This window comes from Leptonychotes weddellii, chromosome 5 (genome assembly GCF_054177405.1).
Source record: "Leptonychotes weddellii isolate Sample4059 chromosome 5, ASM5417740v2, whole genome shotgun sequence".
In the NCBI taxonomy this organism is placed as follows: domain Eukaryota; kingdom Metazoa; phylum Chordata; class Mammalia; order Carnivora; family Phocidae; genus Leptonychotes; species Leptonychotes weddellii.
In genome coordinates, this window is record NC_138373.1 from 108,829,012 (window position 1) to 108,846,690 (window position 17,679).

The following is a 17,679-nucleotide window of genomic DNA, read 5'->3' on the forward strand; positions in this document are numbered from 1 at the left end:
AACACCCAGTACTCATTATATCAACTGCCCTCCTTAATGCCCATCACCCAGTTACCCCATCCCTCCATCCCCCTCCCCTCCAGCAACCTTCAGTTTGTTCTTTATCGTTAAGAGTCTTTTATCGTTTACCTCCCTCTGTTTTTATCTTATTTTATTTTTCCTTCCCTTCCCCCCGGTTCATCTGTTTTGTTTCTTAAATTCCACATATGAGTGAAATCATATGGTATTTGTCTTTCTCTGACTTATTTTGCTTAGCATATCTTGTTTGGGTACCATATTTTACACTGCCATGCTAGATGAAGTGTATATGGGAGGACCTTAAGAGTCTAGACCTGCATTGTTCAGGACAATAGCCATTGGCCATGTGTAGCTACTTAAATTTAAATGAAATACAATTAAAAACGGAATTCTTCAGTACAACTAGCCACATTTCAAGTGTTCGATATCCATGTGTCTAATAGCTACCACAGCGAACAGCACAGATATAGAACATTTCCATCACTGCGGAAAGGGCCACTACCTAACACTGGTCTAGACTGAGTATCATATAGGAAAGGGTAATTGGGATTTGAGCCAGGAAAAAGAGAAGGTTTTAGAAAACCATGTATTTTAAGACTTACAGGTATTAATTTGCAGAAAATAGAACCAAGTTGTTCTCTCCAACACAGCGAACTAAGACAAGAGGTAAAGGTGGGGGAAGAGTTCAGCTTAACAAAAAGTCCTACTAATTAGGACTATTCACAGTGGAACGGTTTGTCACCAAGAAGTAAGCTTTTGTCCCTGAAAGTGCTCAAAGGAAGGCTGGATAACCTCTTTTTTCCAGAGATCTCTCCATAGGGAGAAATGTCCCTTCCCATTCTAAGCTACCAGGATTGCATGCAGACACTCAAAACCACCACCAACAAAAAAATTGGTTTTGGCCAGTTATACAATCTACCAAACCATTTCTAATTCCTCTCATCCTTTAGTTGATACTTAAATGGGGATGATGGTGAGGAACTGAAAGCAAAAAAGACAGGAGGAGGAGAATAAGAAAAAGAGGGATTTATACAATTGACTACATTTCCTGATTTTGTAAACATCCACTCATCTTTAAAGAGTACTGCTTCTATTCCTAGGCCAGTGCCTTGTGCAGGATTACATGGCAATTAGTGATTAACTTCAAAAAGCATCTTATTTTTTTTTCTAAAAAAGAAATGCTCGTTTTGATTCTATTCCAATGTTTGTTTTGAAATAAAAACATTTAAAATTGCTCATGCACAGTAAAACTGACAGTCCAAGAATGTACACCATGTTTATCCTGTGCTGTAGGGCACTTGCAGCATGAATATTACCTTGATATTTCATTTTGCCTTCTGCCTCGTTCTAGAGGCTGCTCTATTTGCCAGCTAAAGCTTCACAGGGAGGAAGGGAGACTGTCAGGCAGGTGATTTTAGAAAGGAAGTGCTTATACTTTTAACTGCCTTTCCTTTCATGTTTTGAATTTACTACTTAAGCAACTTTCAGCCAAGGAAAGAAGCAGTGGTACTGGTTAGCAGCCTGTTTCATTGTTTTGGTCTCTCTACCCAACTAGAGCTCAGAGCCTCTCATCTATGGAAGATGGCAGAGATACTAGAATGAGGACGAGGAGGAGGAAAAGGAACTAGGCCAGGGGAGAGACATGTTGACTCTTGCTACCCCTATCGTGAAAAGCAACTGGCTGTAACTTTATTGTTTTGTCTGTCTTGGCAGCACAAGCCTTGCTCAGCACAGAAACGTCTCCGGCAGAAGTTGCACCAAATACTTCAAAGCAGCAATCAAAATGGCTAGCATGACGTTGAGGGGAGAGATGAGAAAATAGTGCAGGTTCAGGATAAACACTGGTAATACAGGAGACTTTGTGGCAAGCTATGCTGGAAAGTCAAGTTCAAGGGAGTGGGGGTCAAGTTTATGGGCTCCGAGAACCGCCACTGAACAAAGTTGTCTGCTGGTTCACTATGTCGTATCTAACAATGTTGTTACCTTGGAAAAAGCAAGTTTTAGTAATGAAAACGATTTTAAGTGCATGTGGAGAGGCATGAACAAAAAGGTTAGCTGAACAGTTTTCTACAATTAACTATATATAGTATTAATTGGGACTGGGCCACCCAGTCATTCATTCAATAACCATGCACTCCCTCCCAGGTGCCAGACACTGAGCTACATGCTAGAGTTGCAGTGGGGATGAAAACACACATGCGCTCAGCTTTTAGGAAGTTTCATTTTGGTGGGGGAAATGGACATTAAAGAATCACAAATATGTAACTGACAAATGCCACTGTGTGTATAATAATGTGGACACTGTACATAAGGGTGATAGGAAAATGTGTCAGGTGAAGTCTGGCTAGCAAACGCTGCACAAGGGTAAGTACTGTAGGCAGAGAGAAAAGTTTGTAACGGGACCTGACACAGAGCAAGCTGACACACTGCTAGAAGTGAGAAATGAGTCTAGAGGAGGCTCAGTGGGAAAAGAGGATTCAGATCATCCAGAGCATTGTAGGTCTTGTCAAGAATTCTGCTCTTAACCTAAGAGCCACAACAGGATCACAAATTTATGTTTCAAATCTAAATTGAGAATTCATACACCTAGCAAACTTGTATTGTGGGGACTAGTTTATGATTAATTGTGAAGATAAACGTAGAGAGTAAAGAATACATCTCTGTGTATAGTAAACTCTTTTATGTGCAAATCACGTATAAACACTTTAAAATCCAATAAGAGAATACAACTTATCATATTACGATGCTTATGTGTTTATTTTGTAAGACTTGAGCTTTAGGAGCTTATTTCCATTAGACACAATAACGTCTGGTTTGTTTATACTGTGAAGGCTGCAGCCCTCTGATGCAATGTCCTTTAAACACAAAGACACTAGTCCATTCATCCACATCAGCAGCGCATACATTTGGGAATGAATTTTTTAGTTAAGGGGGTCAAATTCTATGGGATCCTCTACACCCATAAATGGGTAAAGATGAGATATGGTTTATGTCCACTTAATCAGAACAAAGCTCCCTGATTCCCCAGAAACTTAAATTCTAATTTTGACTAAAGCTTCTCCTCACTTCCCTAATCAATATGACACACTGGTAACCTCCTTTCAAATGCTAACTTAGATAGGTTTGGTTTAAAAACAAACAACTATTTGAACTTTACCACATAGTTACAAAATTACTTAGCTACATCATCACTTGAAAACCTATGTAACACTTGCCTTCCTTATACGAAGCTGTGTCTCTGAGCTGTGAACTATTAAAATATCAACATGCTTTAAAAATCACAAAGTAAGTTTGATGAATTTAAACAAACTCTGCCATACAACCAAGCAATAGTCTCTTAAACCACTGTCTCCCAAGATGATTTTTTTATTAGGCTGATTTTTGAAATGTTCAACTAAAAATGCATGCTTACGGATGAAGCTCCCACCTAATATGGTGCTGGGGTCAATATATTGATAACAGAATACTGCAGATCTGATTTCTAATCACGTGCTCAACTCCACTCTTTTCATCATACATAAGTCAATGCTTATATGACACCCACCCTATGGTCAATTTTCCTTTTGTGGGGACAAAGAAAGATGTGGCCCTAACATACAGCAAGGCTCAGAGCTCGGGACTGTTCTAAGGATGAATGGATAGCAGGTATTTGGCAAGTCCGAACTGTTTATGATCAAAAAAGCACATTATTTGTCTTCATGGCATTTGATTTTGAAAATGAACATGGTTTAGTGACTATTTGAAAACAAGGAGAGATGATGATTCTGTGCTTCAATGAAATGTACTCATTTCATTCCCTTGCTTAACAAAAACATCCCCCAAACCTTTAAAACACCTAAGTGCATTGTTACAATGTACCCCCACGTCCTTTCGTTCTCTAGACCTCATGCATTCTTGCCCTCCGCCCACACGGAAGCTGCAGCCCTCTTCTGCACTGGCCCAGCCAGGCGTCTGTCTCCCCATCACCCTACATGGAGGTGCAGCATGTCTTTGTTGTCTATTTTCCCGTTATTCATTATTCAAAGCCCCCTGAGGGCAGATGCCAAGTTCTATTTTTCTTTGTTCCCCAGCACTTAGCACATAGTAGGTGGTGTTGTTGGGCACCCGGAACAGCTCAAAATCCACCTTATAGATGCACAAGCCCTTGGGCTAGAAATGCTACTCAGTTATTAATTATAACTGAGTGTTCACCAACTCTGAACTATCTGGAGAGAGCAAAAGTTTTCCAGATAACCCACTCCAGATGCAAAGCTCTTTCTCCCTCCCTCGTCTACTGCTGCCAGGATAGGTTTCTAAATCGTGCCTTCCTCCTCTGACCCAACTGCTGTGGCTCACACTTCTCAGAGTTCTCACCTGAGATTCTATGACAGAACTACCTGAGATAAAGGCGCAGACATCTCACACTGTTCTTACAGATAAACAAAGAAGAGGTAATGAAGTCTGCCTGCGGTCAGACAAGTCACTAGTGAGAGACAAGACAACAACATGTATGCCCCGTTTCCAGCTCAGGTCTCTCCCTCGTCCACTCAGATACTTAACGGAACGTCCTATGGGCCAAATTCTGGTCTGGGCCGCTGAGGGGATGGACAGCTCAGTAAGACCTTAGTTCTACCCTGGAATGAGACATGTGACAAATGCCACTGAAGAACCTGCGGGAGTTTCAAAACTGAAGGCAGAAAGTCACCACTCTTCTCAGAATTCTACAATATTGTTCAGGCCAAAAAGCTGCCAACATTCCCTGCCACCCAGGACTTTTCTCTGTAGCATGTAAATCACACTGGACCTCAGGAAAGGACATAACTCCCATACTTCCCTGTATCCCAGAGCATCCCCCATATAGGAGGACACGTAATGTGACGGACCACATCTCACACCACATCAGGCTCTGAAGCCAGTGCACGAGGGGAAAACATCTATCACTAACACACCCTTGAAGATCCCTTATAACACCAGCAAAGTGTTCTTATGCAAACATATCCTCCTTCCCTCTCCCTCTCTGAGTCCTGTAGGGCCAGTTTTGACTTCAGTGTTGGAACAGATCGATTTTGTGTTTGTTTTTTTTTTTTTATTTTGAATTTTTAGTTCAGGATCCGATGAAGTAGTTCACATGTGTGCTGGGCACAGGGTCAATGAAAAACCCGTATCTCTGAAGACCATAGTCATCCCTGGTGGGTTGAGATACTCAAGCTTTTAAAAAAGGCAAATACAAAAGGGGACTTTTATTTCCCACACACTTGCATTGCAAACACACTGCAAGGCGTGTACGTGCTCACTGGTGAGAGTGGTGAGCTGAATCCCTTTCCTACTTAAACTACTTCTTTTACTTATTATTGTTGCTGTTGTTAAAATTTATTATTATTATTTACCAAGCATGCAGAGTTGAACATAAGTAAAATGTAGGCATGCTTTTTTTCCATTGTAAATTTTTAGCCACTAGCACAGACTAACTTAAGAGGAGATCTACCTGAATAATGCTAAGTGCACGTGGCTTTCCATAAATATTCCTTAATCGTTATACCTAACACCAACTATATGCCATACACCTGCATAAAGTGCTGGGGAAAACGAGAGTCAGCTACAAGCTCCAAAGTATAGCATGGGAGAAAAATATAAATAAAACCATTTCATTACCATGTAAGAGTTGGACACAATAGGCAGGATGGGCCTAGACAGGGCAGGGGAGGCTTAAGGAGATGAGCTTCACCCCCAGGATGCTGCACAAGACCCTTCCTTCCCCCTTCCCTGATTCAAGTGTCACCTTCCTAGCAAGCCCCTCCCTGCATCCCCATTTAAAACTGTCAACCCCCATTCTGCCACACACTCCTCTGCCTCCTCTCTGCTTTTTCTGCCCTAGCACTCACCACTTTCTGACCACATCTCTTATTTATTTGACTTTTTGTCTTTCTCCTTCCATGAGAAGGCAGCTCTGTGAGGGCAGGGATTTCGTCTGTCTGTTCATCGCTGAATCTCAACCTTAGACCAGTGCCGAGCACATAGTAGGATTTGGTAAATACTCAGAAGCCTTCCTGGACCACATTAAAGGGCAACTGCCAGGGCTCTTCTTGTCCTCCTTGCTTTTCCTTGACAACATTTATCAAGAATCTGAAATCATCTTTTTAAAAAAATTTGTTACTTATTGTTCTTTTACTCCTCACTAGAATGGAAAACTTTGTAAGAGCGAGTTGTCTGCTTTATTTACTGCAGTGTCCCCAGCCCTTAAAACAGAGCCTGGCACTGCTCATTTATTCAATGAATTTCACTTGAGTGTGTGATCATCATCATCATCATGATCACAGCTCATAGTCACTGAGCACTCAGCATATGCCAGATGGTTTTATCTGCATTCTCTTTCCAAATCCTCACAACCTATGAGGTGGACACGGTTATGTTGTCTCTTTTTGTAGATGAAGAAACACAGACAGATAGTAATTTGCCCAAGATCTCAAACCTAACAAAGGGAAGAGCCAGCAAATAATTCCAAGCCATCCAACTTGAGCTTTGCTTTAATCACTGTTCCACTGCCGTGACACAATGCTGTTCACTCTGGGCTCCTGTAGTGGTCCCCCCCACCCCCCAACCACGGTCATCTGCCCTCTCTACACCACCCTCAGGCACCGCTAGGACATCCTCCACACTAAAGCCAGAATGACACTGTCAAATAGCAAAACTGATCACCTCACTCAGCTTTAAATCTCTTCACTGTCTGTCCACTGGTAGAGCACACATTTTGGGGTCCCTCCAGCAAAGTGATCAATATTTATAATAAACACTCTGGAAGATGACATTGCCATTTCCAGAAAAATTAGAGACTATGAAGAACATGATGGACGTGGGAGAAATGCTCTACCTTTGAGATAAGAAATAATGAGAAAAGGCTTATTTGATTATAACAAACTGGAGTTTATCAGTAGTTCCAGAAATATTTATGCAATATCTAATCAGAACCAGTAAGGTAGATGTGTTAAAATGGATATTTCTGGGCCCCACCCCACCCCATCCATTCAGAATCTCTAGGGATAGGGTCAGGAAATCTACATTTTTTAACTAGTAATCTGGGTACTCCTTTGACATTTGGGGACCTAAATCTTTTCAATTCTAACTTACAGGCAAGTACTTACATGTTGGGCAATATTATATAAACCATCAATGTCAAGACTAAGACCTAACCAGCTTTCTTTAATGACCAATGAGAACTCTCTTGTTCAACAATGTTATAGGACCCGTGGAGTCAAACCTGTCCTAACTCAAGTCACAGTTTTCAAAACTGTCCAATGCTTGAGTGCTTCATGCCACCTCACAGGAAGCCAAAACTACCACATCTGGTAAAATCAACTTACTTATGCCGGGTCAACAGTTTTATTATATGTTCATTCCAAACATTAGTGCATTTTTTCCCTTAAAATATAGCATCCTGCCAAGGCTACAAGATAGAGAAAAAAAAAGACGAAACAAAACAAAACCCACAAACCATGTCCTGCCCCTAGCATGTCAGTTGACTTCTGAGCTCATGCTAGGTGGGATTCAAAAGAAAACAAATCTATTCAAGTCTTTTACATTCCAACAGACCCCTAAAAAGGTTAGAGATGAGCTTTGTTAATGCGGGAGTTCAATGCTCATTCAACCACCATCCCAAGACCCTGGTATTTTACCAGGCTTCCCTGACATTATCAGAAGTGGTCTGAACATTATCAGATGTTCATCTCTGGATATGGGGTGCCATTTGCTCCTGAAGATGAGCAAAGAAGAAGGTCTCACCAGGTGAACTTCCCTGCCTCCAGCTGGGAAGGGTCCCCACTGCACAGATCAGCAACAGGATGGAGCACCAACATTAAATCTTTTGCTCAAGACTCCAACTGATTTTCCTTTCTTTTAACATATTTTCAAATGATTTAACTTGTGCAAATGACCCCCAAAATCTGTTTCCTCCACAAAATGTTAAAAACAAAACAAAACAAAAAAACCCTTGATCAAATAAAAGTCAAACAGTCCTGAGAGCTGCTTGGAAAGACATGGTGTTTAACCGTGGTGCCATAGCAATTTTCTAACCTAAGCCATGGTATGTAGTTTAACGATTTCCTTTGAAATTTCAGAAATATAAGTACTGATTTTTAGCTCTGATGTTCAAGTGCTTCTATATAAAAGAAAATGCTCTACCCTATATAACACAAGACAGAAATTAATGGTGCTTTAGAAACAATGACTGTGTATTGCAATCCAAAGAGGCCTACAGGCAAAACACATTTGTAGAAGAAAACAGCCAGAGAAATACATTTTTCAACATATTTCATAGGTATGAAGACAATTTTTCACTACCCATATTGAATTAGCAGTCCCATCACATATAAATAACCCTCTGCAGATGCTATGCAATCTAGGTAATAAATAGGATCTACCATTACATAAAATGAACAAAATAATCCCTGGTCAGATGTAATGCAACAGATTAAGGAGAAAGAAAAGTGAGATTATTCAAGGTCAGTAAAGATTACTTAGCACTCACTAGAGTGAAACAAATGAAAATAGGGAGAACAGTTCAAATTTTGAAGGTTTCCATCTTTCCAGACTGAATTTCAGTTTTCTAATTATAAATGAAAGCTTGGAAGTATAAAATCACTAGGTTATTTATTTCCAATGAAAGTTTCTAATTTCCTTACAAGTTCTTAGGATTTCAACTCTATATCAAGCCAAAGGGAAGACTGTTTTCTCCACCCCACCCAGATTCCAAAACTCCCCTGTGGACCCTCTCAGCCACGAAGCACACAATGACCCTCAACTCAAGACTCTCTTGAACATGCTGACAGAATCTGCCAATACATAGGGCAAGATCAGCAGGGGGAAGCAGCATTCCCTGGGATTTAGAAAGGCCCCACTGGTCCATGAGAATAGCTAAAGCTGTTTAAGATACCAAAACCAGTACTGCACTTAGACTCTAAATTCTTAAGCAAATGTGAAAGACAAAGAAAACAGGTATTAATACTAGCATAAAAATGTTTTTTAAATTTAGTGTTTATTTGTCAAATACCAACTCCTTTTTCTTTCATTCCTTTCTGTGTCTGATCTTTGGAAAAACCACATCAGTATCAAATGTCACTTAGTTCTTATTCAAACAGAGGAAAGCAGACACAGCGGCTGCACCCGTGACTTAGGTGACCTGGGCCCTCCGTAAAAACCAACCTCTATAAATCACCAGATGTAAGCAATTGGGTAGTGATCACTTTAATTAATTGAACAGCTTTCCTGAAATTTACTGTATAATTTTAACCCCCACGACACCTTTCCCAGAAGCAACCAACAATGGTGGGCTTTTCTTAACTTGTTTAAGGAAGGAAAACATTTTAACCTCGGTGGCTTAGATATATTTTTTAATTATTCAAGATTAAGGTGGCAAGCTACTTAAATTTTAGAAATCAAATACTGCACATTCTAAATGCTACCCTTAAGTGCCGAAAGTCAAAATTATTCCAAAACATCTTCAATGCGTGACGATAAACATGTTATCTGTCCTAAAAATACAGAAAATTTAGAATTTTAATTTTATTTGAAAACTCATCTTTGCAAAACAACATGCAATGGTATTTATAACTTCAATCACATACCTAATTTTAACTGTATAAAGTTGGTATTTTTGATGTTTCTGAACCTCGGTTTTTACTACAGGTGCCACACTTAAAAGAGAATACTCCAGTGCCTTGTTACCAACTCCCACTTTCTCTCACAAAACAGCTCCAATCACCCTCCACTAGGAACTGTGTAATACCTAATCCACAGATCCCATGACAGCCACTGAGTAATAAGCAGAATTAGTCCTAGTCTTCAGGACATAATCAAACACGTCTCTATGAGGTGAAGGCAGTGTCTCTGAACCTGGGATACCAGTTCAGCAATGACAGCAACGTGGAAAGTGTGTTGTTACAATGCTACTTAAAATTTAGGAAAGAAAGAGGCTGGGGAACAAGTCAACCAATTTAAAAAACGCTTCTCCATTATCAACAGAAGGAAGTATTCATTTTTGCTTGTAAGACCTTTACTCCAGCCCATATGGAACTGCTACCCACGGTCCCTGCAAACATACATGCAAAATCCTGCTAACATTCACTTACAAGGACAGAAGTGTAATATTTGCTGAGACTGGTCCTAGATTTGGAATGGTCTCCAATTCATTGTTGTTCAGTTTCCTTTAAGCGCCAAAAAAAAAAAAAAAAAAAAAAAAAGACAGAAAAAGGCTGATTAGGTCATCTGTAAATCAGAGGTGAAAACTTTATAAAGTTATTTAAAAATACCTCCTAAGTTAAAAGTTTTTAAATAATTTACTGTAATCCAAATGTTCTTTACGGTTAAGTAGCATATTTTATTCAAATCTCAAATAGAAAGTAAGACTCACACTTCTCGAAGATTTTGAAGGTGGCTCATGGAATTTGCCTTGATGAAAGACAATCTGTTGTGACTCAAGTCCCTATGAGAAAACAAAAGTCAAGTTGTAAGTAGTTTCCAAAAATCACTAATAGTGCTTAATGATGTGTAAGACAGAATGGGTTTATGAAATTCCTCTACGACACTAGTGACAATGTAAGAAATAATTGGTTCATCCTATCCCCAAACTAGATGGCAACTAAACTGCCAAAATCAAAAATACAAATTCTGAGGACAAAATTAGTTCAGGAGACTGGCAGATTCAAGGGCTTTAAGCCCACAGATTTTCAGGAGATGTGTTTTGGCACAGGGTGAACAGATCTCTTGTGAATGGGGCTGTTTTGCCTCACCCTCCCCATCCCCTACCATCTCCTCACTTCCAACCTGATATGATGAAGTCATGTCCTATGAAAAGTGGCTAATTAGGAAGGCTGCTGAAACTCAAACCTCTAAAGAAACCTTTTTATTATTATCATAAAATTAAGCATCAGTGTTCTTATTACAGGCAAACAAAATAGAAACTGCTCTTCACACATATTTGTTTCTCTGGGTTCAGGCACCAAATTACTTAAGGTATCATGGTGTGTGTATGTGTCGAGAGAGTCAAAAACAACAATTCTGCTTTCCTGAATTCCCCAAATCTCAGTATCAGATAATATAATGTATAATTTAAACCACATAAACCACCTACAAAGTAGGCTATCTAGGAACCTATGATCAGATTTCTTTGTAATCATTAAATAAATCTGCTTCTTACTCAGAGACTTCATCTAACTTAGTAACAATTTCCCTAAGACATCGTAATTTTTTTTAAAAAAAAAGCAAAACAAAACTCCTACATATACAATATCCTAGACGAGGCCATCATCTTGGCATTTAAGACTCCACAATATTACAGAAAGCCTGGTAAATATTTGCTTACATTCCTTTCTGCGCGGACACACTGAGTGTGTGCCTGCCATGTGGTGAATTCAAAGTGAAATGACTAGAACAGCTACTGAAAAACAGACTTACAAACAGTATGGCTGAAAGCTCTCCCCCCCAAAGAGGTTCACCAACCCTTACCAAATGAATTCTCTCAGTGTTTAAAAATGAAGGTTTTTAACTTACCAGCGTTTTAGAGAACCAAACTGAATTGGCACAAAGCATGAACCAAACATGAAAGGCAGAAAAATCACACCCAGAGAAACAGTGTAACTTCATCTAGTCTATGAAGTTAACAATTAGAAACCAGGGATCCTTTCAGTCTTTGCATGTTTGTTTTGAGAATAAACCTGGATTTCTCTATTCCACACCCCCCCCCAAAAAAAAAATCTGCAAAGGTTTTATTTGAAACATGTTTGCCTAAAGACCTACCAGACAGTAACAGACATGAGTAGATTTGTTCTGGTAGAGTTATAACATGAAAAAAATCTGGCACAGTCTTTAAACTATAAAAATCCTGCAATTACAACCACCGCTGTGCATGCTCACCACGCTGGAGCCAGACACTTTCCCTCACAGCCCAGCTCACGTCCGTCTGGAGTTCATCAAGGAACCCGTGAGCCCAACAGCTCATGTTAGGATTCAAACAAAACCTGTGTGCTTTTAGCACCACAGACAGTCACAGATTTCCCACAGGGTTTCAAAAACAACCAGTGAAAAGAGTCCTTCACCTGGGAGGTTGCCTGAATCAACAGAAAGTCTCATTTGGATCCACTTAACTAAAGAACATTGAACAAGCAGAAAACTGCATCCCCTATTGTTTCAATGTTTAAAGGGAAAAGGGGAACAGATCTGGCATTTACATTTAATACAGGTGGTTTTCTTTTTAATTAGAAAAAAACGAAAACCACACTTCATTTTGAGGATTATTTCGTAGGGCAATCCTATGAGAAAAGAGAGGGTTTAACTTTTTTTTCCAACCAGTAATGGGATGAGATCTCCAACAAAAGACTTTTAAAATGGGAAACTGCCTTCTGAGAAATGTACACATGCTGGGGACCACTCATTTCTGATCCAGAAGTGGGAGCTGGCAACCTTAAATATTTTAGTTATTGCAACACACTTCCATTCCTGAGTTTTGTGTACTATTAAAACCACATTATATGTAGGAGAAAAAAAAATCACCTAAGTGACTTTTATTGCTAAATACTTAAAGCCATGAAACTTTTAATGTGTCTAAATTTAGATTTAACACAGTTTATGTTTCAGAAATGATTACTTTCCAGTTAAAGGATGTCACACTTTCCTAAATCTTCCCTATATTGTTTTTATGGCTAGACCACATTAAAAACAAATACAAGTCGTACAATGTCGGTATTTTCTTAAACCCATGAGAACGTTCAGTAAGAAAAGCAAATTCTTCATTTTCAGAGTTCCATTAATGAACATCTTCCCCAGGAAACCTTTTCAAAAAACTTTGTGTAGTGAGGTTAATAAATGGGATAAGTGGTAAGGCGGGGAGGTGTCAACTATTTACCTAGAACTCAGCTGGCCAAATGCTGGAAAATCAAACTCTACAAGGTAGAAAAAAAAGTCTCTCCTCCTGCACATTAGCAAGTGAATAAATATATGTGAAAATAATTAATTTATAACATTTAGTTCCAGCCACCATTTTGCTCCTTTTCGCATTTGGAAATCTGACTTCCATGTCAAATTTTAAAATGCAAATCCAGCACAGCTCCTTAATCAATCCCACTGGGGCCTGCAGAGCTGCTAATTCAGCAGAAATCTGGAAAGCTGAAAAACAAAAAGCCAGGCTGTAGCTGTTTTAAGACACTGATCCAAAGTGACTCATAAATCAGCCTGCTATGTTCAAGTTTTAGTCTGGAAAATATAGAAAAACAGCTGTGAAAACCATAAGGACCATGACCCCCCACCCCAGCCCCAATTCTGGTACCGACCACACGATTTATAACAGGCGAACGCTAAAGAAGGCTCAGCAGCAGAAAGTACCTTTCGGACTTTCGCCTCAGCCCAGTTCATACAAACATTTCTACGTGATAAGATAAATAATTCTGAAATTCCAGTGAGGTTTTAATACATTAAGCTCTCACTGGCAATTGAGCAACTTTTCCCTCTTTTGGCTAAGTAACATATTCCAACAAGCAACTCCTCTTTGGGTTCAGAGCTCTTTGTAAGCACAAACTCTAGATGTAAACTCAAGTCTGCCTTTAACGGCAGTTGTAAGCAAAGCTTCAAATAGTTACTGTTTTAAAAGCCACTTTCATCAAAGTATTACAAGTCACTTTTTGAAAAGAGAACCACATTATCATCTCACAGCTCAAACTATTCAATTTTTCACACATGAAATTAAGGCAATAAATTACAACTAAACAAGTGAAAAAAATACACACATAGAGAAATTTTTTTTTTAAATTTGCAAATTCAACAAATGACACAAAAGATACAGTTTTCTTGAATGGTGCTCTCATAAATTAGTCCTAAGGCAAATGTTTACTACCTTAATTACCCAAGAAAAAGTTAGGATATGGGAAAGAACAATATGTATTTTTCTACTTATTTCTGAACTCTGAACAGTCTACCTAAACACTTTTATAATTATGTAAACTTTAAGAAACAGCTATCTTATGCCTCTTGTTCCAAACACCAAGTAACAGAGAATTAAAGCCCAATTCCACATGTTTTTCTGCTTCTTTCAAAGGTGGAGAGAGGAGACCTCTAGAGCTTTAGGCACAAACAAAAGAAACATTTACAATAAAGAATTTAGACCACATGGTTTGGTGACAACTACAAAGTTGGTTAAAAGTCACACAAGTACAAGAATGACAGAGCTGTCCAATGAGTGATCACAGTGGGGCTTCTGACAACAGACCTAGTGCTTATTTATACAAGTGGAACTTATTTTCACATATATTTAAGGAATGTGGACTTGTATTGAGACAATTTACTGCTGGCGGAAATGTAATTAAAGATTGTGCTAACCAAATAAACTGTAATTTGTTTTTAGTGTGCCACCAAATTATCTGCAAAACGAAATCCTAATTAGGTCAGCTACTTTTAAGACAATGTTTAAATAGGTATCAAAACCCTTTTGGTTTAACTCAACTTTTAATCAAGTTTTTTTTTTTTTTAAGACATCCAAATTCACACACAAAATATATATTGTACACTGGCATGACCTAATAGGCTACTTGACAATGAGAAACTACTAATATAAGCTAAATTTGGTGAATCATTCAAGCATTTCTAAACACAGTCCAGGAAGAGCTATTCATTTTCTTTTTCTCATCTATTATTTACACATGTTCACCTCCAGTCATTCAAATGTTCAGTTCCATATGTTGTCAATAGAACCATTCACATTTCATGAATAAGGCAGCATGACCTCCACAAGAGGCAATTGAACAGAATTAGCCACAACTAATTGAAAGTCTTCCTGCTTCAGGTTAAAGCCCTTATCTCCTTCTTCAATTATAAAACAAAACCAAAAAACTACAATCGACATCCCATGATAAGAGATCAGAAAATCTAAAACTCTAATTCCACTTTTTTTTATTAAACTAAGGTTTATTAACACAAAGAGTATGTTTTTGATGGCCAACCATCCCATAATTCACAAATAAAGATTTTGATTAGCACAATGATTTAAAAACACAATTTCTTAAACTATGGAACCAAACTTCCTACTACTATTAGTAGGATGTTAGGACAGTCTAGTAGAATTGTTTTAAGAATGTAGAATTTCCATTGCAATTCTGCTAGGCCCAAAGGTTAAGGATGGACCTCACTTTAATTTCTTTTAGACAAGATAACTTTTTTTTTTTAAGAAACACAAGTTGTAATTGTTTACATTTTACAAAAGTCCGCCAATTTTAACAAAACTAGGGCTGGGAGAGAATAAGGAGACGACGTTTGGAAAGAATCAGCCTTTCTAACTAAACTACATTCTCTTCCTTGTTCTTCCACGCAGTTGGCAGTGATTCAGGTTTTCAGACTTCACAGCTAGCATCCAAAAACTTGCATAACAGCGCCCAGTCCTTCTAAACTGTTTGCTGAGAAGCTATAGAAATCACGCCCTTCGTTCTGAAACCTCTAGCTCCTTTCCTTCCACATCTACTGATTAGTTTCGCCAACTTCTTACTGGAACGAGGATGTGTTACAATTTGGTTGAGGCTTTCTGGAACTTCCTATAGCGACATTAAGCACAGGGGAGAGAACAATAAAACGGTGTCTACTATAGCTTGGACAGTGACGGACCTTTGTTGAGGGGCCTTCTCAAATGAAAGGAGCTCATTCAATTACTGGTTGGGAACAGGAAAGGGGGCCTGAACCAGTTAGAAACTGTAGTTGAGCCACAGGACCTTACACTCTGGGAGAACTGCGAACTCTTGTAACCCGCAGATTGCCACCTCTCCTGTCCCGCCCTCGCAGGGGCGCGCATTTGAATCCATTTGGCAGGCTCTGGGCTCAGGACTTTGACTCTACTCCTCCGAGTTGTCAGTGGCTCCCTTCCCTCGCCCACCTGCTGCCAGCGAGGGGCAAGCCCAGGGCCCACTGCGCGGCTCGCTAGGCACTAGGGTAGGGCGACTGAGGCCTCGACGTCTCCTTTTCCATCTCCACCGAGTGCCGCTTGAGGCCTGGGTCAGGAGTAACTGCCCCAGAAAAGGCAACCGCGCGCCCAGCGCCCCGGCCCCTCGCGAATCTCGAGCGGCTCCCCCTCCGCCCTCAAGAATACTTACAGGCGAGCGACCCAGGGCGGGAGCGACTCGGGAAGGCGCGCCAGCCGCTGGCGGCTGCAGTCCAGGAGGTCCCTGAGGCAGCGGCAGGGAGCGGGACACAGGCGCTCGGTGGCGACCCCGGAAGGCTGCCCCAACACCCCCGGGCCGCCGCGACCGCTGCCCTCAGCCGGGCCCAGGCGTCCCAGCACCGCACCCAGCAGCAGTCCCAGTGCCACCGACGGCGCGCGGAGCCTCGGTGCGCCCATCGCGCTCTTGCGGCCTCTCGCTCTGCCCGGCGCTCCGCAGCCGGCGCGCGCTGGCGGCCCGGCACAAACTTGCAGCCGAAGAGTGGCCGCCCGCGCTTGGAGCCGCGTGCGCGCGCCCTTCTCTTGCGCTTCTCGGCAAACTCCTTTCTTTTACGCCCAGCAGCTAAGCCCTTTCATGCCCCGGAGCAGCGAGAGGGAAACCAGAGAGGACCGCCAGCTGCGGCTGCCCTGCAGCCCGAGCGGCGTCGGCGCCCCGAACTCCCTCTCGCCCGCAAAGAAACTTTTTCGCCTCCTCCCTGCGTTAGTGCGCAAAGTCCCGGCGCGGTGGAGTCGGGAGGCGGGGCTTGCGGAGCTGCCGCGCGTCCATTGGCCGGCCGGGCCCCGTCGCCCCGAGTCCACGTGATAACAACAGGGCTCCAGACCCGGGCGGGAGCGCGGGAGAAAGTGGAGCTGAGATTGTAGGAAATTCGAAGTTATATTTTCCAGCCTCTCTGGCCAGCAGTCTCCACTACGTCCTGGGAAACATATATCAAATGGAGTTGAAGAGAAAAAGGGAATGTGCAAACAACTGAACAACTATTAGGCCAGCTTTCGGAGTTGGAGGTATTTTGGCGAACGTGAGGGGAGTAAAGTTAGCTCAGTTATCAGGAAAACTTTAAATTCCAAATTTTTTAAAAAATTGGAAATTATCCTACCATCCACAGATGAAACAGTGGTTTCAGTGAAAATACAGTTGTTCTAACATTAATATTGGTCGCTTTTTCCCGTATATATCGGCTCAAAAAATAAAAACAGTAAAATGTAAAAGTTTTTGGAAATGGTATATTGCGTTACAAATAGCCAGCCTTAGTGCACTGGATAGAGCTGGGGGAAATTATGGGAAATGACCTTCTAATAAGTTGTGATGGCAGTCATAGAGTGTATGCAATAGCTAGAAATAATAAAAATAGTCACAGTTATTTCAAGGCAAAATAAAAACTAGGACCTTTAAGGAAAAGATTAACATAGGCACCGTGGTCTACCTGGGCTTTGAGTGATGACAAATTATGATTGAGAACGCTACCAGGCTAGAAGTACTTGTCTACCTGCGTGGGGTCGGGGTGGGGGATGGATTCAGGCGTATGGGACTTCACCAGTGAAGTCTGTGTTCTAACTTAACTCTTAAACTCCACAGTTCATCTGTGAACACCCTGCTCCTCTAGGTGAGGATATATACCCAGAGAAAGTAACTAACCTGTTGTGGTAAAAAGAGGAAGCTTATTTTAAAATTCAACCTCTGCAGTGATTGTTTCTTATGTTGTCTGCCAAAGCATTCCTTCTGG

General features: G+C 40.7%; 2 protein-coding genes across 3 annotated transcripts in view; one reads left to right on the forward strand and one right to left on the reverse strand.

Annotated features, from left to right (window-relative positions):
- Positions 1–16,631, reverse strand: part of LRIG3 (leucine rich repeats and immunoglobulin like domains 3) — a 47,452-nt gene extending 30,821 nt beyond the window's left edge. The window contains exons 1-3 of one of the 2 annotated variants that reach the window (XM_081821970.1): positions 16,113–16,629; positions 10,400–10,471; positions 10,119–10,193 (exon numbers count right to left, since the gene is read on the reverse strand). In XM_081821970.1, coding sequence (XP_081678096.1) covers positions 10,119–10,193; positions 10,400–10,471; positions 16,113–16,357 — 392 coding nt within the window. In that variant the 5' untranslated portion in view covers positions 16,358–16,629. Of the gene's footprint in view, positions 1–10,118; positions 10,194–10,399; positions 10,472–16,112 lie in introns of both variants that reach the window. The other variant, XM_081821971.1, reaches the window with a different exon arrangement.
- A 96-nt stretch (positions 16,632–16,727) lies between these two features.
- The window catches only part of LOC115937202 (uncharacterized), a 386,621-nt gene continuing 385,669 nt past the window's right edge, over positions 16,728–17,679 (forward strand). Inside the window, exon 1 of the mRNA XM_081821977.1 lies at positions 16,728–16,960. The gene's annotated coding sequence lies outside the window, so the exon portion shown is untranslated. The remainder of the gene's footprint in view (positions 16,961–17,679) is intronic.